At 31.9% G+C, this 24752-nt stretch overlaps 3 protein-coding genes across 13 annotated transcripts; 2 read left to right on the top strand and 1 right to left on the bottom strand.

The window, feature by feature from the left end:
- The first annotated feature begins 118 nt into the window (after positions 1–118).
- Positions 119–12852, top strand: LOC116342455 (adenylyl cyclase 78C). 11 transcript variants are annotated; one of them, XM_031770073.1, is made up of 30 exons: positions 119–1057; positions 3206–3589; positions 3918–4023; positions 4089–4260; positions 5077–5330; positions 5431–5575; positions 5741–5922; positions 6014–6206; positions 6637–6770; positions 6840–6929; positions 6990–7042; positions 7120–7137; positions 7230–7320; positions 7385–7465; positions 7525–7567; positions 7633–7707; positions 7772–7850; positions 7919–8126; positions 8191–9318; positions 9379–9635; positions 9706–9736; positions 9817–9944; positions 10042–10100; positions 10164–10273; positions 10382–10432; positions 10519–10693; positions 11855–11927; positions 11994–12057; positions 12119–12314; positions 12442–12852. In XM_031770073.1, exons 3-29 carry the CDS (start codon positions 3979–3981, stop codon positions 12230–12232), a joined length of 4053 nt encoding a protein of 1350 aa, XP_031625933.1. In that variant the 5' UTR covers positions 119–1057; positions 3206–3589; positions 3918–3978; the 3' UTR covers positions 12233–12314; positions 12442–12852. The 11 variants fall into 11 exon arrangements, with proteins under 11 accessions (XP_031625933.1, XP_031625937.1, XP_031625934.1 ...); XM_031770074.1 differs by lacking the exon at positions 119–1057 and adding an exon at positions 1137–1211; XM_031770072.1 differs by lacking the exon at positions 119–1057 and adding an exon at positions 1356–2019.
- A 309-nt stretch (positions 12853–13161) lies between these two features.
- LOC116342541 lies at positions 13162–14581 on the bottom strand. Its single transcript, XM_031770201.1, has 7 exons — positions 14498–14581; positions 14406–14418; positions 13830–13941; positions 13710–13748; positions 13571–13651; positions 13442–13495; positions 13162–13378 (listed from the first exon to the last, which is right to left on the bottom strand). Exons 1-7 carry the CDS (start codon positions 14534–14536, stop codon positions 13291–13293), a joined length of 426 nt encoding a protein of 141 aa, XP_031626061.1. The 5' UTR covers positions 14537–14581; the 3' UTR covers positions 13162–13290.
- Positions 14582–17502: 2921 nt separating this feature from the next.
- LOC116342566 (GTPase-activating protein) lies at positions 17503–23632 on the top strand. Its single transcript, XM_031770232.1, has 6 exons — positions 17503–17609; positions 19301–21210; positions 21956–22194; positions 22280–22478; positions 22564–22715; positions 22804–23632. The coding sequence occupies exons 1-6, from the start codon at positions 17555–17557 to the stop codon at positions 23318–23320; spliced, it is 3072 nt and encodes a 1023-aa protein (XP_031626092.1). The 5' UTR covers positions 17503–17554; the 3' UTR covers positions 23321–23632.
- The last annotated feature ends 1120 nt before the right edge of the window (positions 23633–24752 follow it).

Here is a 24752-nt window from a genome sequence, read left to right as displayed (position 1 = left end):
GAAAATATCGACTTTCGATGATAGGCATTTCAATATGAACATTTTTTATTGAAAAAAGAACATATCTGGCGAGAAATCTATGCACACGAGTGACTGAGTGTAAGTGGTATTGTTCCGACTGATCTTTGCATACAAACAATAGAAAATCCAACCACTTGTCATACTCGACTCGTGTATATATATAGTATGGCATCAAAGGGTATTAAAAAACCGTTATATATAGGCAATTTATTGCTACTATTTTTATAGCAGAGCTATTTGAAAAATTGGATATGTTGTTGTAGTATATAATTGGTAATTTTTGAGAAATGGCGAATCAAACGTTTAACATTATCTCCTTGATATTTATGTACACATACATATAAAATATATGAACCATTGCGGTGGAAAAATAGCTCTTATTTTGTTCCAAATAATACTCGTATGAATTTTATTTTCATATAGAGACGTTGATGTACAATAACAAACCTATGTGGAAAAATCTCATATTTTAGTGTTGTTTGGAACAAAATATGAGCTATTTTTTCACCGAAACGATTCGTTTATTGTAAATTCCACTCCAGCAGACTGACTATGAGAGTGAGTACTCATTTTTTTCTTGATAAAATATACGTCGTCCCATCAGCACTGTAATACAGTTTGTGAAATCCCTTTTAATGCCAATATCAATAGAGACAGTCAGCTAAAGCATATATAAAATAGCACCGTATCTATCATGCTCAATAGTATATTCGCTAAGAATAGAAGGTAATTTGCTGTTGAGCGGTGGAAACAGCTCAGTTATAGTCCAACATCCAACAAGAACGGTGCAGTCATGTTCGGTGCTGTTTTTATTCAACCGTTATATTCGGAATATAAAGATATTCAAATTTAAATATTTTTTCAACAGAAAAAAAAATACGTATTTTAATTCATACACGACACAAAAGTAAATACAACTGTATATTAACTATAGTGTTTTATTGTGATAAATATGAAATTCGACCATTACAATTAATAAGAAAACGTGCAACTATGATAAATCTATTGACAAAAGAATTCAAATTATAAAATAAAAGTAAGAAAAACCTTCAACTCATAAGAAAGTTTTGTGGAAAATATGAATTTCACAATATATGGATTGTGTTTTGTAAAAGTGCTTCTCATTTAATACAGTAAAAGAAAACCGAAGAAAACATAAAAAAGATAACTGAAATGAATTCACCGATTAAGTAATACATTTAAAAGTATTAGATATCAGTATTAATTGTTTGATATTTATAATAAAGTTTTTACTCTACTTCTATTGTTGCATAAAACATGTTTTGATCTCATCATAAATTATTTTATTCAATATTGACCACATACTCGTTTGTGATTGAGTCCTATTAAAATAATAGTGCATATGTTTCCATTTATATGTTTGTTTATTTCACACAATACCTGCTGATGCTTATGTCAGTACGCGAGAGATTACTTTTATAAAACGAGCTTGACTAGGTATTGCAGTCTGTAAAAAAAACGGTGGCAAACAAGAACAAATGGCCGCTTAATGATGTATTGCTATTTTAAAGATCTGGTCTTGCCATCACTTCCATTCATATAAATGCTTCAGAATTATTATCTCTAATCTTTCTTCGGCATAAAAAAAGTCTCTTTGTGAACGCGTTCAATCAATTGAAATTTTAGTTAGTATTGAACGTCCATAAATCATATACGAATGAAGAGTTGTTCATGAATATGCAAACTTCGCTTAAATCAACGTCATCATAAGATTCAGCGATGTTTTATGTATTTACCGTCTTTGATGTGTTCCGGGTTAAGTATTTCACAAAGTCATTAAAAAGTGAGCCACGTTGAATAACATCACAATGGAAGCTGTGAACACAAAAAAAGCATCAAAAAGTTGTAGATAACGAGTGAACTCATCTTTCTTCCGAGGCACACAGTCGTAGCAATAGCAATAACATTTTGTTTTTGGAAACTGAGACCCATAAGTGTTGGCTGTGTGTTATGTTAGTTCTCATGGAAATTATCATCGTATGTGTTGTTCTTTCATAGAAATAAACGTATTGATCGAGTTCGATGATTATAAAAAAAAACTATTTTCGTACCATTTATAAGCATTTCCATTTATGGAATGAAACAACTTGTACATATTTTCCAGTGTGATTTTTAATTTTTCTTGTATCTAAACATGGTAAAATTAGAAGCACATACATTCACTTCATTATATGCAGTTAAATTTTGACATGATTAACAATTATATTTTATTGATGAAGTTGACAACATATCGGTGCTAGGGGGTAGACACGAATTATAAAACTTTGAATCATGTGAATCACAGTGAATCATTCAAATGTCAAATAAGCATCACTTTTGGTTTTATTAACATGATCGTTCAACAAATTCTAAATATTATCGTTGATTTTATTTGAAATTTACTATAAAAACACGAAAAAGATAAAAAAATGAGTTAATACATTTAAAAAAACGTCAAGAAATCATTTTTTCGAGACAAATAATTTTAATTTATCAATAAATACTTCTTTCATGAAACATAAGTGACATTTCAAATGTCATCTAAACAATGTGAATCTTTTGAATCACAGTGAATCAAATGAATCATGTCTACCCCCTAGTATCGGTGGCATAGTATATTTAATTAATACTGTAATGTATTCCCGCATACTGAACATTTGTTTTTGAATTCGACATTTTTTTGAATCACAATTTTTTTTGAATCAATTTCAAGATTATATGTGTTGTTCAGAATGAAAATGACCTAACAAATCTCACGTCCTGCTTTCGCTTATAGCTAGAACGTCCAGAAGTAAGAGCATGTGGTGAGATTCTTTAAGTCATTTTCACTCTATATAATGTTGAAATCATTGACTAAAAGTCTTTTCTATCTAAAATCACGATATCCCATTTTGCAGACATCAAAACAATTTCAATAGCCAATTCATTGTCAATAAATTCTCACAAAATAAACAACGACAACAAACAAAGCAAGTACAAGTATTACATTACACAAAAAGGCCTAGGTACACTCCCAAAAAGGGTGCTCCCATTCAATTCACTCCGAAAGTTACATTTTTAATATTTTGCCTGTAATTATAATTAATGCAACATATATGAATACGAATTAAAGCTTAATAATGATCTGATGTTTTTAAGCCTTTTCACATTGAAATGTTTCGTTCGCGTGAATTCATTTTTATAGGAACGCGAGACAAAAAAATACAGCCATTCATGTCATTTTCCATAACAAAAGAAGCTCGCAGTACATAAGTATGCTCGTCACTTATCGTTCGTGTGTGATGTACGCGTAAACGATTATTTGTCCTATATTCATAATCAAAGTAAATGGCATAATATCAAGAGTTAGCCGATGTTATATGCGGATTCGTTAGAAAAGGAATATTTTTTAATATCATATAAAAGCCAATACTGCGTTCAGGTATATTGTAGCTATATGATTGTTATAAATATGATATAGCCTTTTATCTTTAAGAAACATTCGTCGTTTTTATGGCATCGTTTGAAAGAACTACAGAGATAACAAAGCTAAAATCTCAAAGTTGGTGATTTATATAGATTTATTTTGGTGAGTCAGTGCAAATATTTATGTTAAGTTTTCCTTCATAAAAAGTTGGTTTTCCTTGGAAGAGTTTTCAAAAATTGAACATAAATAGAAAGGTGCGATTGAAATAAATTCAAGGCACTTTATTTGATGAAATAAAAAAAAATGACGAATCACCATTCATTTTATTAAAGACTAAGTGTTTGTAATATTTATTAACATCATTTTTGCTAGAAGCAATATTCACAGATGATTTTTTTAACTTCATCAAAATTTCCGTTAGATAAATGAACTTAAAAAATTAGAAGAAATTAAACGCATTTTCTTTGTTGGAAACATAAAAAAATTGTAGGCGTTTGGACTGATATCTGGAGAAGTCTTGGGAAAGAAGTAAAAGTTTTAAGGAAGATAAAATGAATAGCCAATCGGAAGGTGCAAACAACAATTTTGAAAATGAGGTGATTCCGTTGATATAAAACGATATTGAAAAATAATCTCATACGTCATAGTGGTTTTCGTTTAGATTTTATCAGTGGATGATATTTCGAAAATTCCTCGTTTGCCTGGAGACGGCGCCCAAGATGACTTCGATCATTATAATGAACCTTCGAATATTGAACAAATAAACAATATTGGTCCCCACGCAGTAAGCGTGCGAAATAGTATTTCAGGTTCCGTGCAAACACTTAATCAAGGTAAATATTTTCATGATGAATTTTAAACGAAATGACATACTCAGACGCTATTAAACAGAGACATTTCACTCTTCCTCTCTCCTGCTGTTTTTTACAATATATTAATTTTTGAATCATCCAGTTTGATTTATATTTTAAGGAGAAAATCCAGACAATCTATTTGGATATTGTCATCCAGCTCATTTGGCCAACGTCTGGCGCTGAAATGGAGTGAAAACAATAGAATGATGGGAGTGTTTTTATAACTATAACAATCAGTTCAATTGTTGTCGATCCATTTCAGCGCCTGACGTCAGCCGGATGAGCTGAAATGTCTGGATGACAACATCCAAATGTATTGTCTGGATTTCCAGAGGGGATGTTAAAACAACCGTTCCTTTCAACTTACTGTATTTTTCAACATACATGTATGCAGAGCACGCAAATTCAATTAGCTAAATTGTTTGAAATTGACTACATCAATAAGCAAACAAACCGTTTTCGTATTTATCGCTCACACAATTCAACACCTGCACAATTTAAGCGCTTACAATAATTGTTTTTTTTTCGCGAGCCCTCTTTTCAAAGTGTGATTCATTTACGAGTTTAATTAGGAAGATTAGAAGGGGGCGAGCGTGTTAAGTTACGTCATTTCGTATGAAGGTCAATATTTGCTATCTATCCTATCACATTTTTTTATCGATAAACAAATAACGTATAAAGTAACTTTTTTTATCTAGCGATGGTACTATCGATGGTATTATGGTGAAATCAATAATCTATACGACCATTTTTTTTTTTTCATTTTCAACGCTGTTCCCCACAAAATTTATGCAGGAAAAGTTAAATCGACTGAAAATCAACCACCGTTTAATAATGAAGCTTATTCTGCATTCAAGCGTGGAAATGTGGTCAGAGGCATTTTATGCCCATCACTCACAAACTCATTCCGCGCACGATCATTAGAGCATAGTTATTTAACTTATTCACACAGGCAACGCCAAAAGTCTCTGCTAATTGTGAACGTTGTTGATTTAATGCTGAAAATAGTTTTAGCAATAATATGGATATGCAGAAAATCTGCTGAACTTGTATGTACTAACTTTATTATTTCAATGATGTTTAATCAAATTTTTCTTTCGTCTCTATTAAATTGAATGAACTTTTTTTTCCCACAAAACATAATTTTAGCCCATACAGCCGGAGCATGTTTCATGGACGATTTGTTGTGCCTTTGCAAATTTGGGAATTTGTGTTCTTGGTCTGTGGAAATGTTTTGCCAATAACTATTTGCATTGGGCAGCAATTGTTAGTTGGCTGTTGTTTAATGTGCAAGGTAATAATTTTGACCAAAAACTATCTATCACATTTTTCATAACGTATTGAATTTATTTTGTGGTTGCAATTTAATTATCCAATGATTCGAATACGTGAAATAATAAGTAATTTTGTCATTTATACGCATTTCCTCTTTGTTTCACCACAAATAATTTTCATATAGGTTTTGTTGGAGAATGCGTTGGTTTTGCCGATAGAGAATGTATGGTTTGGTACATGCTTTTTATTATATTCGTACCGTATGCCATGTTACCAGCACCCCTAAAATTTTGCATGATTGGCGGAAGCATTTCGGGGTTTGGTCATTTGTTGATTATATCTACTGGAAAGCTGCAAAAGAGTAGTGTAAATAAATTGATGAATTTTCTATTTGCATTTGTTTTAAATTCCCATTTTTTTTAAAAATGGTAATATTTTTCTCTGTTTGCGTGCACAGGATTCAAATTGTATAACACGGCAATTGTTGGCGAATTCACTTCTATATTTGGCTATAAATTTTGCTGGAATGTATACAAAATATCTTACTGACCGTGGACAGCGATTAGCATTCATTGAAACACATAAAGCTATGGAACACAAAAAAGACTCGGAAAAAGAGTACAAACGGACACAAAAACTTCTTGATTCTAGTAAGTGGAACAGCTATGTCAAACTAGAGTAGACAAATAGTCACTGAACTATAAAGTCTTTTTCACATTAAAGTGATTAGCAATGGGCGTTATCTAGAGCCAGATAGATTTTATTAGGTAGATGATTTAACATATTGCACGCACCATTTGTTCTTGATGCGACTTAATTGAATTATATCCACTCCAAGTATTGATAAATCTATTTTATGTTCATCAAAAGCTTGTTCCATTTATGATATTCATGTATGATGCACATTTTAGCATACGGTCAATTTTTGTATGAAAAAGAATATTTAAACTACAGAATACTTAAATAGAAGAACTTCTGAATTGGAGAATTTGTAAAAAATTCCAAAGCTCTAAAAATTGAAAATCATTGCCTCAGAGGACAAAAGAAAAATAAACCGGAATATTTCTCATTTTAATTTAGTTTTACCAATGTTTGTGAACACTGACATCAGAAAAGAAACGTACAAAGGAGCCGACGCAAATGTTGATGCTCAATTCAAAAAATTGTACATCTACCACATGGAGAACGTTAGCATTCTTTTTGCTGACATCAAGGTTAGTTAGAATTATTCAATTGAATATTGCTTTCAAGTACTTCAATTGAATTTCATTTTCTCGCTTAAGGGGTTCACTGAATTGGCAAGTAAAACATCGGCTCAACAACTTGTGAAAATTTTAAATGATTTATTTGCACGTTTTGATAAAATAGCCGAAGTGAGTATTTCATTTTGTAAACATTTCATACATAACATTTTCAAAACTGTTTCGTTTTAGGACAATCACTGCTTACGGATAAAATTGCTCGGCGATTGCTATTACTGTATCAGGTATAAATTTAATACGATAGATTCCAAATATCTGGTGCAAAGAAAAGTAGGAATAACATAACAATTCTTTTTTTCAGTATGTTTGATAGTCAAAGGTAAGCATTATAGTAAGGAATAATAGTCAGAGGCTTGTTCCATAAAAAAAACTCTTGTATATAAATAAATAAAAACAAATGATAATTTCTAGTTGGAAATCGCGTCCAGATCATGCTGTTTGCAGTGTAGAAACAGGCCTTCACATGATAAAAGCCATTAAGGATGTTCGACATAGCACCCGAGTATGATTTCTTCGAAGAATTGTAAATACGAACTAGTAACTCACCACTGTGTTTTATATTTAAGGTCGACTTGGACATGAGAATTGGTATACACAGTGGTTCTGTTATGTGTGGCGTCTTAGGGATTAAGAAATGGCATTTCGACGTGAGCATTGTCTATTTTTTCATATATCATTTTTATTAGATATCATTTCTTTACAATAGGTCTGGTCAAACGACGTGATTATTGCGAATCATATGGAATCAGGTAATGTATTAAAAAAGTAAACAAAAGATGTGATTTTTTATTTTCAAATTCTTGCATGGATACAGGAGGAGTTCCGGGAAGAGTTCACATATCTGAAGCTACGCTGAAATGTCTCAATGATGCATACGAGGTTGAACCCGGTAAATAAAAATAATAATAATTGAAATTTTTAATTTCAAATGGCTTAATTCTTAATCTTGTAAGGTGATGGTGGGAGCCGTGACAGCCATTTGAAGATGCTGAACATCAAAACTTATTTAATTAAACGAACGGAGCCGCTAAGGTACAAAACTGTTTCAAAATTTAAAAAAATAACCACTCTTTTTTCATCATTTGATAACATCTTTTTAGAGCACGAAAACGTTATTGTGCCCGCCGCATGAGTGCGATATCCGATCAAACTTCAAGAAGTGAGCTTGCAAAAAATAGTCTGTCATTTATACATGAAAACTCTAGTAACGACGAAAGCAATAAACGGCAAACAAAAAGCGACTCGCGGTACACAATCCCAGATGATGAAATACCATTTGATTGGATTGCGGAAATCCCATTTTGGAATGTATGTGTGTCGATTATTCATAATTTTCTCTTTAAATTAAAATTTATTCATTTTGATTAACTAGCTCAACGAAAGCGATGAGAATCATATGGATACAGTTAAAGGAAATGAGTATGTGGCACAAGAAATGACGGCACCCGTTGCATCAATAGAGGAAGATGTTGACGAATTTATTGATCAAAGTATTCAAATCAATTCAAATAAGCAAATGAGAAATGAGTATCTGCATCCATTGACGCTGAAATTCAAGGATTCCACACAGGAATCGAAATATTGTCAACTACGTGAAGACATGTTTCGATCGAATGTATTATCCGTATTTATTATTTGGATTTTCATTGTATTCATTCAAGCCATGATTATACCACGATGCACAATATTAATAATATGTCTGAGCGTTTCGACTGTGATTTTAACGTTTCAAATGCTTCTTGTGATGGCCGAAGAGTTTTCTACTTTGCCAATGTTTCTGCAAAAAAGTTCAGCGTCATTAGTACATCATCGTGATTTTCGTACATTTTTCATATGTACAATCATATTTTTATTGTCAGCCGCAAGCTCCATGTCCATTCTGTGTCCAATGGAACTAAATCAAAGTGTTAACGATTTTAACATGACAAACCGCAGCACCAGTCAATCCAAATCAGAAAATATAAATGAATTATATCCAAATAATCTATCAAAACTTCAAATAACCAATGAATTGAACAGTAATCATATTGAAGACTCGGATAAATTTATAAATAAGAATGTAAAAGATCTCCTTTCGAATCAAAAAGTGTCACGTAATTTAATTCAACCGAAAAGTCAGACAGAAACCTGTACTCATCCGGAATATTTGGTTTTCACGTGGGTTTTGTGCTTAATTGCACTTGCAACGGGACTGAAATTATATTATCTTGTCAAGACGTTTATGGCTTCCATTATGGTGTGTTGCTATGCAATGCTGATTTCATTTATATTTCCGGAGGTCTTCGAAGAGGCTTCAGTAGAATCTGAAGTTAACTCAAAATATGGAATGCCACTTACAATCCGAATGAATATTATGCTTATAGTTTTTCTTACAATGGTAACGTATCACGCGAGACTGGTTGAAGTCACATCAAGACTGGACTTTATTTGGAAAGAGCAAGCTGAAAAAGAACTATCAAATATGAAATCTAATAGAGTTCTAAACGATTTACTTATAAAGGCATGTATCACACAACATTTGGCATCCGATTAATGTATTATTGATAACTAAAATTTGCAGAATATACTTCCCGATCATGTTGCCAGTTATTATTTATCGGATGGACGTTCTGATGAATTATATGCCAAGATGCATAGTTTATGTGGTGTAATGTTTGCATCAATTCCAAATTTTCAAGACTTCTATTCGGAGGACATTGAAAATGGGAAGGCGTGCATCCGGATTTTGAATGAGATTATTTGTGATTTTGATTCATTAATGGATGAGCCACGATTTGCGTCGGTAGAGAAAATTAAAACAGTTGGAGCCACATACATGTAAAGTGGATAAAAAAGAATGTATATCCTTTTGAAAATGAAAGCTAAAAAAATTGAATTATAATTACAGGGCCGCGTCAGGATTGAATCCAAAACATCAGGTAATGAATTTCTCATTTGATGATAAGGTCATTCCGGAGAACAAAGATTAATAGAAAATGTTTTATTTTTTATTTTTCAGTCGGAGAAGGGTGAAAATGAGGACGATTGTGTCTGTGATTTAGTCGAATTTGCCATGACACTGTGTCAAAAATTGCAAGAAGTCAATAAAGACGCATTCAATACTTTTCAGCTCCGAGTCGGTATAAGGTGAGAATTATAGCATATAAAATGATGCAATTGACCTAAAACGATGATATTCTTTTGTTCAATCTTTAAAGAATACTCTTTTTCTTTGAATCTACAGCAGCGGGTCATTGGTCAGTGGTGTAATCGGGGCCAGAAAGCCTGTTTACGATATATGGGGTATTGTTTTGAATTATTTTTTACATTTTTACAGTGTGAAGTCATGATATTCGATTTATACAGGTAACACAGTGAACGTTGCATCACGTATGGATTCAACAGGTGAAAATTGGAAAATTCAAGTACCTGATTACACTGCAATGCACCTATCTTCAAAAGGATACACTTGTGTTGTAGGCATTCAAACTTTAATTTCTTTCCGACTTGGCTTGAATGTTTTTACTTAAAATGCCATTTCTATTTTTATTTTCATGCCCCAAAATTACCGAATACTATGTTAGAAACGTGGTGAAATCAATGTGAAGGGAAAGGGCATAATGACCACATATTGGGTATTTCTCTAAATTTTAAAAAATTAAATCAATCAACAAAAAAAAAACTTATTTCTAATGAATTGACTATTGAATATTTTCAATAGGTATTTGGAAAAGGTGTGTCCGTCAATCAAATCTTACCAGGTCCAGTGCAAGCAGGAATACCACAAGCCACATCACCGTCATTCCAACGTCAAGTATCACATCATACTTCGTTAGCAGCAGTTGTCTATGGAATGATGCAAGCATCGAAACGAACAACTAACGTAAATACAACGCGTAAGTATAGTTACACAAATAGCACAAACACAATGATCTGCGAAAAAAACAACAATATATTACTTTAAGTTTTGAAGCTAGACGCTTTCGTAATCCATCATTTCGTATTCATTGGATGTTTTAAAGTATAATTTGTCTACAAGATATGACAGAATACTATAAAGTTATTTGCACATCGTATTTGCTCTTCGTAAATTAGTTGTTGTTCTAAACGTCGTATAGTTGAAAATTCATTATATTCGTCTAGTTTTTATTTTGCACACGTTCAATTTTCTTTTCTTTTTTTTTAAATTTTTTATCACTAGGTTGGAGACGTGCTAAGCGATTAACATTCACATCTATTTTAGCGTATGTAATCATTGCATCACTATAGAATCGCGCTTCTCTATTCCTCTTCATTTAGTGTGGTTTTCTCCAACAAAATTTATTATCCTTAGTACAAGTGACTTTTGTAATTCTCTCTTGCATGTCATCATTCAATAACAATCACTTGAATAATCCAATAACAGCAGTATTTAATTCGAAGATGCAATCTATCAAAATGTTCAGTAATTTATACCAAAATTCAAACCCAAATTAATATACCGAAACCTATACCACAATTAACTATTAATAGCCAATTCATCCTTAATCGTAAAAAAAAAACGAATTGCATGTCAATCTTTGTCTTCAACTAAAAGCATAGTCAAGAGTTGGACAGATAAAATACAAAAAAGTTGTCACTACTTTTCCGGTGCCTATATATGACATCCTTTTGTGTCTTGAATACAATCCATTTATATTGATTATTTATATTATGAGACGAAGTCACATTGGACCTTCAACATATGCTCTTTCAATCATTTTCATTGCCACGCACATGTTAAATGTTCAGTGTGTCTCAGTCTTTCATCATCACCCAAAGCTTGGTTAAATTCGAATTTTGGGGTAAATAAATTTCGTAAATGTGTACTTTTTTTTTTCAAGTAAACTGTACCTACATTCTACAATATTTTTTTGAAAGTTTTTGAAAGGAAAAATATATATAAATGTTCCATTATTTACTTGAAAATTTGCGTGCAATTTAATTGAATTTATTTCAAAATTCTACAGCCTCCAATCGAGGTATTAAAAGTTCACACCCATTAATTTTCATAATATTTTCTATAATTGCATCAAAAGCCAACGAAACACCATCGCCGAAAGTTCATCGCAGGGGCAGCACGTTTTCGTCCGTTCGATTGTCGCAGAAAGTGTAATGAACTACAGAAATTTGATTGAATTATTTTTCTTTCCTAACCTTTTTCAATACAATTTTCAGCCCGTCTAATCCAATCAGAAGAAACACAACTCGCGCACGAGCAAGAAGCTATAAAAAGGAAAAAGTTTGTTTTGAATTAGATTAAAATTTTTGGATCAATTTACTGATGCTCGTATTCTTTATAGAACGCAGTTGCAACTGTTCCAAACACACCGAATCCAACCAATACGATGGCGAACACATTTCGTTTTGACCTCACTTTGCGAAAACAAGAGACTATTTTTCAGGACAAATCATAAAAAATGCTTCCAAAGTCGTTTCAGTTGGGATGTTGTTTTTATATCATTTGAATTATAAATTAACGAAGCATACCGTAAGAAGGTAATATATCAGTTTTAAAATAAAATGCATTTGAAGACAAAATGTTCTGAATTATATTTGTACGAAAAACGAATGAAATACATTAAAGTGTTTAAACTTTTTGAAATGTAACCGATTTAATCTACAGAGGTCAGTGTCCTCAGAGCTCAGAAACAGCAAAGAAAGGTCTTCACGTTCAAAAGTGCAATTCATCTACTGCACCATTGATTCCTCCGAAGTAAACAGAGGGATGGTTTCAATTACCTACTGATTAAAGTTGTAATACTGATTAAACTTCGATAAATGCCGACTTGAATGAAAATCTTGTGGGCAATTTTCTACACATTTAATTTTTTAGTTCAAATGTTTTGAAATTTTGTCGATTTTTATTAATTAATCTAACTATACTTGGCAACTATAAAATTAAATTGGTTTTTTTAAGTTATCACAAAAAGCCAATTTGAAATCTAATTGTGAAACAATGGACATTTTTGTAATGAGTCTCCAAATATCATTCCCACCAAGTTCCATAAAATAACATAAAGTTTTACATATTGGTTAAATATGGCAAAAGATACATATATATGTATAAGATTTTCAGTTAAGAAATATGTGTCATTCAATCAATCAATATCTTTTATTTACTTTAAAATATATGAGCAAATAGCTCCGGTATAAAACCATGTGATAAATTGTTTGTGTAGTTTTTTTTTTTTGTATCAATATACATGTAGTAGTTTGTAATATTATTGAAACATAATTTCATTCATGTATGCTTGAAAAGTGTAAATTATTAAAAAAAAATATCCCCTTAAAACTTATTTGTGATTTTAACTTCTTTCGATGATTTTATTTTTTATTTTATTTCGAGAAAAGAATACATCAAAATAAAATATTAGAACAAAACAGTAAAAATGATAAATTGATGTTAACTCCAGGTGGCAAATCTATTTTGTTTTCAGGAGCTGAGATAACTTTGTTATTATTGATGCGACATTTAAAGTAATGTTGAAAACATAACAGCCAAAGCAGTGACCATATCCTGGTTAATGTGTTCAATCAGTTGCTTGTTAGCGGGTGTGGCCCTATAAAATTACGTGACAAATGTAATGCATTTTGTTCAAAAATTAAAACATCGACAATCTTACTGTTGATACAATTTTCCTATTGTTCCCGCCAACTCATAAAAATGCTGCATATATCTGAACATAAATGAAGTGAAAGAAATGTAAGTTAAACTATTTGGATGTTCATCTTTCTTCAATTTCTTAACTTACACGTTATACTCATATTTGGCACCTTTTAAGTTGTATGTGTTAATCACCATTTGAATTTGATCAACGAGGCCGTCAATAGTACTAAATTTAAATTCAACATTGTTTAAAAAATGAAGATCGTTAAATGTGATTAACTCACGTATTTGGGGCACTTGAATCACCTGCTTCTTGTAAATACCTAGTAGTAGTTAAGTAATAAAATTAGTTTTTTTTTTTTTCAAAAATAGATCAATATGTAGGTTTAATACTTAGTACATACAATTGAGTCCAACCGTTATCAGATAAATATTTCAAACCAGTCAGAAATTTGGCATTATTGGGATTGTAAACAGGCAAATCAATTTTTTCACTAACACCCCAAACTCCAAAAACTGAGAAAAATATACAGTTATAATCAGTAGCTACCCTCGCCTGAGGTGTTGAAAATTCTTTCCATCACCAAGTGGAATCGAAATCCCTTATTAGAATGGGGCTGTGGAAAAGTTTTTCGATTTTCTAGGGAAAATTGAAGTAGATAGAATGACAGATCTAATCCCCATAAAAATGTAACCTCGCACACTACCAGTTATGACCAAAATAAATATAGTAAATAAGTGATGTATGTGAATGTGTGATTTAGAAAAATTATGACTCAAATATTAAGTATATTCGTTAATCAAAAACCCTAGCAAATCGAAATAATTCTCCGCTCTAACAGAAAATTGAGGACCTAAATAAAAGGTCGCCACTTTCTTGCAAAAAAATCCCGGTTAATGGAAAGAAGTACTCAATACGGGATTACACCCCCTGTGCCCATGTATGATATAAAACCTTCTCATTTTTTTATTGAAATTACCAACTGCTGGAGCCTATTTAAAAGAAGAAATAGAATTATATAGAAATAAAATCGAATATTACTATTCTCTTAAAAGGATTATCTTCACTCACCACACACAAAAAACTCAAAGTTGTCAATAATTTTGCCATCGTTACTTTAGTTTTGCTTTGTCACCGTTTCTATTGAATGTTTCTAATGCGAATGAAATATTTAGCTGAGAAGGCTTGAATTTATAGCAATCTTTTGGAATTCCTGAAATACATCTGTTTAAAAAATAAACGTGTAAACTAATTTTATTTTGAATTACCTATATGTTTGCACAAGAAAGAAAAACAGCTCCGCGAAAATACATTTGTTGTAAATTCGGATAACCCATTATGTCCTAGAAGTTCTGGGTTAAAACTATTTTTTTATTTTTGGAATACAGTGTTAGGGTTCAACGGAGTTAAATTTTAATTTTTGATTATAATTTATTTTCCAACATTTCATGTGAATTAAATGATTCATTTGGCATGAAACGCAAATGATTTTGATCCATTTACCACTGCTTTACCTGCAAAACAATTTCGTTGAGAAACATTATGGGTTAACACGTAAAAATGAAGTGATGAAAGGCAATAGAAACAGTTTGTAATCTATACGTTCAAATTTCTCTTCATAACAACAAGTTTCATAATCAAGGTGACTTTTGCGATCATTTGGCAGCACGTGGAAAAATTGAGTACATGGGACCTGTCTATATAGGTAATTTCGACATCTTATCTTATTATCTTGAAGAGAATATTCTTTGTTTTTTGCAAGCACATATTCCAATTTTATTTTCAATATAATCACAACAACAACAATCATTTATAGACCGATTGTACCTTTCAGTGTACCTTTCAGGCCTGTGTACGAAATGAAAAGCATCACATTTATTTCCAAACTGCTCGATATCCAGGTCTTTAGTTTCTCTACACCAATCACACCCATTAACATCTAAATCTCACTCTACGAGGTATTTCCCTGTTCCCTGTCTCATATCTTTTACCATTTCGGGAAATCGTCCTATATGGTCACTGCTTTGACTGTAATGCATTCAACATTATAGTAAATGGTTAAAACTTACCGAATTGTGACTCGTAGCAAGAATAACAACGTCATCTCAATTGCCGAAAACAAAATAGGTTTGCCACCTGGAATTAACATCAACTATAGATTTTTTTCTGTTTTATTATAATATCTTATTTTGATAAATTCCTTTCTGAAAGTAAAATATAAGACCATCCTCCTGGTTTTCGGAAACCAAAAATTTCTCTAGCAAATCAGACAAATTTTCGTTTTTTTTTTTTTTTGGAAGTCACCTTTTTGATGCGAAAATCCCTAGAAAATCGAAAGAATTTTCTCCGCGAAAAACCCTAGCAAATCGGAAAAAATTCACTCGGAACCAAAATACCTAGGAAATTGAAAGAATTCTCCTCAATTTTCTACATTGATGAGCTAAAGAAAAAAAAGATCTTCACTTTTGGAATCTAAAAACCCTAGCAAATTCGAATAATTTTCGCGAAAAATTTTTTCTCATCCAAATCACAGGGGGGGGGAGTAAACACCATACAGGCATGTCTCCCATACAAATTTTTGGGACATATCATACAAATTTCATCGTATCGCATAATAAATATCAGATTCGATTTTCTCGTTCCAAAAAACCGCCAACACTAATTTTCAGAAAAATCGTTCAAGAGTTTTCCAGAGTAGACCAAAATGTAAACTTCCAAAAAAATTGTATGAAGTCATGAACCAACCAAGCAAAACGGTTATTACCATTGAAATCCTTGGCTCGGAATCAGGTAGGAAAAATCTAGGACATTCTATACGATTTCACAAATGTTGGAGACGCACACACTCAATTTCATATAAACATTTTATTTCCAAACATATAAATAATTATGAAACTCATGTCATTTGAGAATATCATACAAAAATCGGTGAACGTATGGGCGTCTCCACCATGAGTAAAATCGTATAAAAATGTATGATTTTCAAGTACTGTGCAGTATTTGACGATCATTCATTAGTATCAATGTACGGCAGATTGTCTACATATTACATTCATTCATTCATATTATAGTACATGTAACGATGCGGTAACGTTCGATGTCTTTTTTATGAATTCAATCTGACTTACAAAATGCATGCTGTCTTACTTTTTTTATTTACATGATTTTATTTCAACAAATATTCTCTTTAAATAATAGCCAAATGAAAAGAATAAAATAAAAATCATTTTGAAAATTTTTCACAAATTATCGAAATGAATACGTGTTTCCTGAAAAATTTATTACGTTGTACACATACATTCTTCGTTTAAGAATAATTTTTTGAAAAATATGTGGTTACATATTTTATTTACTTCCAATAAATTAAGCAAACTAACGCTCTTTTCGATCTCTTACGAATAGATATGCGATACATCCTACAATAACACAAAATGTGTATTGGTGTGGGCTGTTAAATTTACCAATTCGATGTATGTATATGTTTCCATTCAGTAAACTATCTGCCTACAACAGCAAACATAAAAAATCCGCGCGCATTTTATATGTACCATATATAAGCGTATGGCTATGTTTATTTGTATACAGAACAGTGGAGGAATCTGAGACGCTATACGTATACATCTTGCAATGCCGCATACACACTGAACACGCAATGAGTAATGTTGTGCATTTTCGGTTTGTGTATAATACAATTATTACACTTTTGCTAATGCATTATCGATCATTTCATTTGAAAAGTTAAATTTTGAATAAAGATATACAAGTAAAATGTCTTCTAACATTTCATAGTTATAGTATATTGTTAAACAAGTAAAAAATAATCTAACGGCTCGTCGATTTGACAATCTCATTGAAATTAAACCAGCGTAAGTCGACTTACGACGTACGGCATACATACGGTATCCGCACAAACTCACACACATATAGACATATGAAGAATGAAGCTATGGTAGTCATTCACAAAATTCCTACACATTGAATGGCGTATGGCGTGCGGTTCGAATAACGCATTGCCCACCAGCGTCTTACACATATACTTACACACCGTCAACAACCTCAATAGAAATCCAAAATATTTCGCTTACAAGCCAGAATTATAAAAGGTAATCTACTAGTGATGGATTCAATATGGCGGATGATACACGCAAAGTTCGTGTGGAAGAAAGACTAAAAGTAAAAATTGGTAGGTTTTTTAAAACTAATGAATTTCTTGTCTCATAATCGACAAAATCATCAAAGTGTTATTATTGTGTGCAAAATATTTATGTGAAATACCGTTTGAAGAATATTAATTACAACGAATTAAGACTGGCGTTGTTTTCACAGAGAAAGGGAACAACAGTCAGTAGTAAAACATCAAATCTGTGTGTGAATTGAAAGCGAACAGGAAAATGATGTTTTTTTTGTTGTTGTACTTGTGTTGTTGGTGTTGTTGCCTTTGTGCTGTGGGCCGTACACAACAAAAATGTGAAACTGTGCTCATGTATTTATTCATTCAATCGATGAAGAGACGAATCGGTTATTTATTGGTGTATAAGTCAGTTAAAATCGAAGCAAATAATAGACATAATGATCTAAAATATTCATAAATATTTACCAAAAATAATGTGTTGAAAACTGACTTTTTTAAATTATAAATTTATGAGAGATTGAGATAGATGTTCATTTGATATGTATGTCACCAATACAGCACTTTCTCGCATGTAATTTCGCAAAATGAATACCCAAGCCATGTGCAGGTGGTCAGAAATTCATGAAAATTTTATGTGGTATATGAAGTATTTCACATTTATGGATATAATAAAGGTGGCAGAGAGATTTTACCGTACTTGATTAACAAATCGTTCAGTTTGATTGATCGCTTACTTCGTTTTTCTACACTTTCATTTATTCATATGAATAATTGTGTGTGTAATTCATCAATATTTATATTCCGAAATGAAATGAGGAGCATAACAAGGAAAAAATCTTCATTTTTTAATCGGAGACCCGCTTTTGAAAATGAACAATTTTGTGTTTACGTGTATATTGTGCGTTCAAGTGTCATAATTTATAATCCAAATTGCCTCTATTCCGGAATAAATTTATCCAGTAGCGTTACAGATATTATTAGCATTTGTTTGATCGAATATTATTTTCTCATGATAAAGAGAATAACGCGTGCACAATGTAAGTGACTGTGATGGTGAAATACAATGGCGCATCAGGTCGCTGTATATTTTTATTGGCGTTTTTTTTTTTGTTTCGTTTGTAGTAGTGTTATCGTGTCCGCATCATATATCTCCCACATGTAACAACAAAAAGTCATTCTGATTCAAGAAAAAATTGTGCCACTCCAAATGTATGCGTGAATTTATTAATGGCCCAAAATCTAATGAATGAACTTTTCATGTACACATTCACACATATGTATATTTGTCATGCGAATGCGCAGAAGTTCGAAACAATGAATTGTGCTTTTGACTTGGTTCGTTGATATCGCGCTCTTGTTTACACAGCAAATTGTTGTTGTTTACTATATCTCGATATTAACCAGCAACAGTTTGAATGAGTTGAATAATGTGTAATGAATGCACTGATTTCCACAAGGATATTTCCGTTTCTTTCTTTATCGCCATTGATATTTTTTTTTTTTCAATATCAACAAAAAAAGTGTGTTAGAATAAAAAAAATAATAAAAGAAATAATTTTCGATATTTCGACACATAATACAACAAATGTACACATTTTGGGGGAATTTTTCGAAATCGAATAATTACGTAAAAATAAATATATAATTAAATGAAATCTAATGTTCAACGAATATTTTCCATATAACTCACGTATTCTAATTGTTTTATTCATTTGTTTGCTCTTTTTTTCAACTTTGAACAGGCGAGGCCAAGAATTTGCAAGGCCGAAGCCACTGTACAAATGGCTCGAATGCTGCTTTCCGCGATGTTTATTGCACAGTTGCCTTGGATCAAGAAGAAATTACGCGAACGCCAACGATTGAACGAACGCTAAGTCCATTTTTTGGTGAAGAGTATCAATTTGAAATACCACGAAAATTTCGATATCTAGCCGTTTACATATGGGATCGAGATAAGCATTTGAAACAAGATAAGGCTATTGGTAAAATTGCAATAAAACGTGAGGAATTGCATTCGTACAATCATAAAGATCATTGGTTCGCCTTGCAGTCAGTTGATGCTGATTCAGAAGTACAGGGCATGGCACATATCGTACTCTCAATCGACGATGGGATCGGCAATTTAAAACGAAGATCAGATTTTGATGACTCGATTACTTTGCATACCACAAAAACCACTGTAAATCCAACGACAAATTTAAATGATTTGGCTGGAATTGGATCTACATCATCGTCGTCATCATCATCAGTATTCAAAAATGATGGTAACAGTGAGTTTAAGGAGAATAAAACATCGAACGATGCACAAGCAGCAAATACTCATGGTGGAAGCATTAAAACAGCATCTTGTGTGTCATCATCCATTCCAAATAATTCAAGTGGAAATAGTGGTTGTAGTAGTACAATTAGTAAGACGAGAAGCATTTTTGGTAACACCGATCTTAGTTTGTTTAGTTCACAAAGTAAGAAAACCAGCTCGAATACGCTGGACACATTAGGATCATTTCGAAATGGTGTGAAAAGTCGTGTCGCAATACGTGTATTGGAGTGTGTTGAATTAGCTAAAAAAAATGGTAACTGCGATCCATATATTATAGTGACAGCTATCTATACAAATAAAAAGAAAATTGTGAAGCGAACGAAATCTCGAAAAAAAACAATAAATCCAAAGTTCGACGAAACAATGAATTTTGACTTAAGCATTGATTGTGACAGCAAGTCGATTATGGGTAATAATGTATATACGGTGGCCCCACTAGATGGTGCCGATTTATTTGAATTAAGTGTTACTGTGTGGCATGATGTTGGTGTGGGTGAAGATGTATTTTTAGGTGAAATTAAAATCCCACTGCACGGCAAACAACAACAAAATGCAATCAAACCGGATGCTTGGTATTACTTTCAACCACGAAGTACCCTAGCCCGGCCAACACGATCGTGTGCAACACCACCGGGCACCCGGCTCAGCAGCGACAATTCACTCGGTTCTTTACGTTTAAAATTAGTTTATACTGCCGATCATGTATTTCCCCTAGCAACTTATGACAATCTACTAAATTTACTCATACAAAGTCTGCAGCAGCCGATTACATTGTCACCCATTTATATTCTCGGTGAGCTTGTATCAAATAAAACCGAAATCGCACAGCCTCTGGTGCGCCTATTCACCCATGAGAACATAATATCGCCCGTCATCAAGGCGCTGGCTGATTACGAAATATCAAAATTAACCGATCAAACAACGATATTCCGCGGAAACACACTCGTTAGCAAAATGATGGACGAGGTTATGAGACTTTCCGGTTTACATTACTTACATAGCACTTTACGTCCCATTGTTGACGCTATTTTGGCTGAAAAGAAACCGTGCGAGATCGATCCGACGCGTGTTAAAGATAAATCAATGGCTGAGAACAATCTAGTAAATTTACAAGAGTATGTAGAACGAGTATTCGAGGCTATAATTAACAGTGCGGTGAGATGCCCGCCGATTTTATGCCAAATATTTCATGATCTCAGAGAATGTGCAGCAAAATATTTTCCGCATAACAAAGAAGTACGATATTCCGTGGTATCCGGATTTATATTCCTTCGGTTTTTCGCTCCCGCAATACTTGGACCAAAATTATTCGATCTTACAACAGAACCATTGGTGAGTTGATTTCAATTTTTGTGTATATTACATTTATTTGAATATTTTCACCATATTCGGTTAACAACATAATATTTTATTTATATATGCATAACGTACTAAAGTACGTACTACGTAGGTGTTGATATGTTTGTTTAAACTTTAAAGTACGGAATAAGACCCGTTCCAAATCTCCATAATCACAATAACTTAGTTTGAACAAAAATTATTTGCTTAAATAATTTGGAAGCAAGAATCTAAATAAAAAAGATTGTAATCTGTAAAACCAATTTGTTATATAATAAATATATGTAGAATTTGTTTATTAGAATAGAACAGCGTTTTTTTTTTCGGTGAACACCTCTTCAAAGTATATTGAACGTTTGCATTTATTGGATTCTATATGCTTGCTGAATCGATATTTTGTTACCTTTTATATTGTTTTTGTCTACCAATTTTTGTTTTAATAGAAAATATGCCCAATACGTAGTATGGCAACGTGGGAAGTAATACAAAAAAATGTTAATTGGAATAAGTGTTGTTCAGCTTTGTAATATGGTTCTTTGAATTTATGCTATAAATAGTGTAATAGAAAAATATATTTTTAATATCAAAAAAATCTGTAGTCCAAGACCATTTTATGCATTTGAAATTTGTGAATACACTCATTGTTTGAATACAATTAGTACAAAATGATATGAGCATATTTTTGCGTTTATTTTAATGAAAAGTCAATTAATCAGAGGATTTCAATGATTTTTTTCAGGATATTCAAACAAATCGAACATTAACTCTTATATCGAAGACCATAAATTCTCTCGGTAATTTAGTCTGTTCTCGATCTGCCCAACAACCATGTAAAGAGGAATATACTGGCCAATTATACAAGAAATTTTGTACCGAGAAACATGTAGAGGCTGTAAAACACTTTTTGGAAGTTATATCGACCATTGGAGCAAATCCCAACGAAAATACACTCTTGGAACCTGTGCTACTCAAGGAAGGGTAAGAGTACAAGTTACATTGACGCATTGGAAAGATTTATTTTTCTTAAAACTAATCTAAATCATTTTGATGTTTCTTTTGGCAGAGTGATGACAAAACGATCTCAAGGACGCAGACGATTTGGTCGACATAATTTTAGACAACGTTATTTTCGTTTGACTACCCAATCGTTGAGCTATGCCAAATCAAAAGGCAAAAATCCAATCTGTGATATACCCTTATCTGAGATATTAGCCGTTGAAAGGCTAAACGAACGAAGTTTTAAGTTACAAAACATATTTCAGGTGTGTTGAATCAACAAATTCATTTGGTATAGATCTGCTCGAACGCATGTTAAATGAAATTCCATTTTTATTCTTTTTGATTTAGATTATAAGAAAAGATCGGACGTTGTATGTTAAAACTTCAAATTGCGTTGAAGAAAAAGATTGGGTGGATCTGTTGAGTAAAATTTGTCAATCAAATGCGGCACGTTTGGAAAGTTTTCATCCATCAGCATATATAAGTGGAGCATGGACATGGTAAAGATTTTTTTCAAATCAAAAATCAAATTTCATACATGTATTTTGATCAAAATAACATTGTTTTCATTCTATTTCATAATTATAGTTGTAAAGAGCGTGATCAATATGTGAAGGGATGCCAAACGGTGTCACCGTCGCCATTTCAGATGGGTTTAGCTACCACATTAGATCCTGCGCGTGACTTACAGCGTTTGAATACGTTAATTATAAATAATTTGGATGATTTAAAATTATTCACCGAACCAAATAGCGTTTACAGTAAAGAAATTGTTTCACCAGAGGATCTTCACCAATTTCATAAAAACGTTAAGGCAATGATTGACACAGCAGTTAAACTGCAACAAATTCATTTGACATATCGTGCTCTTATCGATCGTGAAATGAAATATGGCAGTCGGCAGGCACCAATTGGTGACGACAACTATTTACATCTAATACGAAGTGGTATGTGCACAGGCAGCAATCAAAATTCAACTGCGACGTTGCCAACACTGAATCATCATAGACATCACAATTTGGGCCTTGATAAATCACCTAATTTATTTATACGTAACGAAATGACGCGTAACTCATTAACAAACGAAAAATTCTCGCATTACTGACAGTTATTTTGATTCTCACCTTCCAAGTGGAAATGGAGAAATAGATAAAGCGAACTCATGACATTTGGTATCAATTAAAACGGAATTGTTCAGTTAGTTTTGTGTTCGATTTTCAATTGTAGATGTATTTCGTTATTTGTATACAACACAAATCCAACAAAAAAAGAACTTGAATATCTTCAGCACATATTAATTGTTTCAAAGCACAAAAATGTCACACGCACTCACTTCGTACACATTCACACAATTACAGCCCCTTGATATTGTTATCGATCAAGGATTAATACAGAAAGACAAAAAAAAAAAAAAAAATATGATGTTAACAATTTATCGAGTACATTTGATGTATGTCATGAATTGGCCTTCAATTTGTGTTGAATTCAATTCACATTTCAATTTGGTTTGTATGGAAATTTCCATTTCATATATTTCACATTCAGGGATGAAGTGAAGTTTTTGACAAGAAATTCTTTTCTTTTTTTAGATAAATACTTAAATTTCAATCCAGAAATGAATTTTTTTTTATTGTAGTAGAAAAGCTACGCTTTGATGTTTATTTTTAAAAATTTATATTAAATTTAATACGAAGTAGGCAAGTTAAAATTTAATTTTCTTTGTAAGATTTTCAGTTTTAATGCATTCAAAGGTTCATCATTCATTTTTCATTATCCTGAAATATACTTTTTGTTCTGATCACTATTCACCTCAGCTTCGAATCAAATCAAATCATTTCTTATCTTTTCAATTCAATGGACTAATCACGACGACTCGAATGATTGAATGAAATAAAAATAAAAATAAAAACAATGTGAAACACAAATTCTAGCTTTAAACAGTATACGCTCACGTGAAGCATGCAACCACATTGTAAATATTCCATAAATTCGGTCAATACATTTATGTTTCTATTATTTTTTATAATGTTAATGATTAATAATTATTAAATTGAAGTTTGCTGTTTATTTATTTTGTAAATAAAATATAGTAAATTGGATTTGATTCGAAGTAGGGACACACACTATAGTGACAAAAATATACCAATAATTCATTTAAATGTTTTGAATATCGATTTCTGTTCATTCTATTAATTTATTTACTTGACAATCGCATTTTATCGCATTTCAACACCATTCACTTCATACATTCAATTTGATATGATTTATTTTATTAATTTCTATTTAATGAAACAAAACAAAATTTTAACTCACATACAATGATCTATGATCGAATTAATTTCTAAACATTTACTAAACACTTTAATTTCAAACTGAAAACTTTAATGCTGGTATTCATTATGTGAGGTTATTTAGTCGAAATAAAAAAATTTCAATTTATAATTTTCAAAATGTGTTTTTTTTTTCACTGCTACTTTTTCAACTGAAAGCAACTCATGAAGTCTGATGATAATAATAATGATATTATTAATAATGTT

Source organism: Contarinia nasturtii, unplaced genomic scaffold, assembly GCF_009176525.2.
Source record: "Contarinia nasturtii isolate CC-2019 unplaced genomic scaffold, AAFC_CNas_1.1 Cnas_scaffold_864, whole genome shotgun sequence".
In the NCBI taxonomy this organism is placed as follows: Eukaryota; Metazoa; Arthropoda; class Insecta; order Diptera; family Cecidomyiidae; genus Contarinia; species Contarinia nasturtii.
The sequence above is the reverse complement of the archived record's forward strand: the minus strand, read 5'-3'. Positions and strand labels throughout refer to the sequence as shown.

Bases quoted from the DNA above. Each gene is read 5' to 3' on its own strand.
- LOC116342455 (XM_031770077.1), top strand. From the start codon at position 3,979: ATGAATAGCCAATCGGAAGGTGCAAACAACAATTTTGAAAATGAG. The intron at 4,261-5,076 runs GTAAATATTTTC...AAATTTATGCAG, and splicing joins CGTGCAAACACTTAATCAAG to GAAAAGTTAAATCGACTGAA. The intron at 6,207-6,636 runs GTAAGTGGAACA...ATTTTAATTTAG, and splicing joins ACAAAAACTTCTTGATTCTA to TTTTACCAATGTTTGTGAAC.
- LOC116342541 (XM_031770201.1), bottom strand. From the start codon at position 14,536: ATGGCAAAATTATTGACAACTTTGAGTTTTTTGTGTGTG. The intron at 13,652-13,709 runs GTGAGTTAATCA...ATTTAAATTTAG, and splicing joins GATTCAAGTGCCCCAAATAC to TACTATTGACGGCCTCGTTG. The intron at 13,379-13,441 runs GTAAGATTGTCG...GTAATTTTATAG, and splicing joins ATAGGAAAATTGTATCAACA to GGCCACACCCGCTAACAAGC.
- LOC116342566 (XM_031770232.1), top strand. From the start codon at position 17,555: ATGGCGGATGATACACGCAAAGTTCGTGTGGAAGAAAGACTAAAAGTA. The intron at 22,195-22,279 runs GTAAGAGTACAA...TTCTTTTGGCAG, and splicing joins CCTGTGCTACTCAAGGAAGG to AGTGATGACAAAACGATCTC. The intron at 22,479-22,563 runs GTGTGTTGAATC...TTTTTGATTTAG, and splicing joins AGTTACAAAACATATTTCAG to ATTATAAGAAAAGATCGGAC.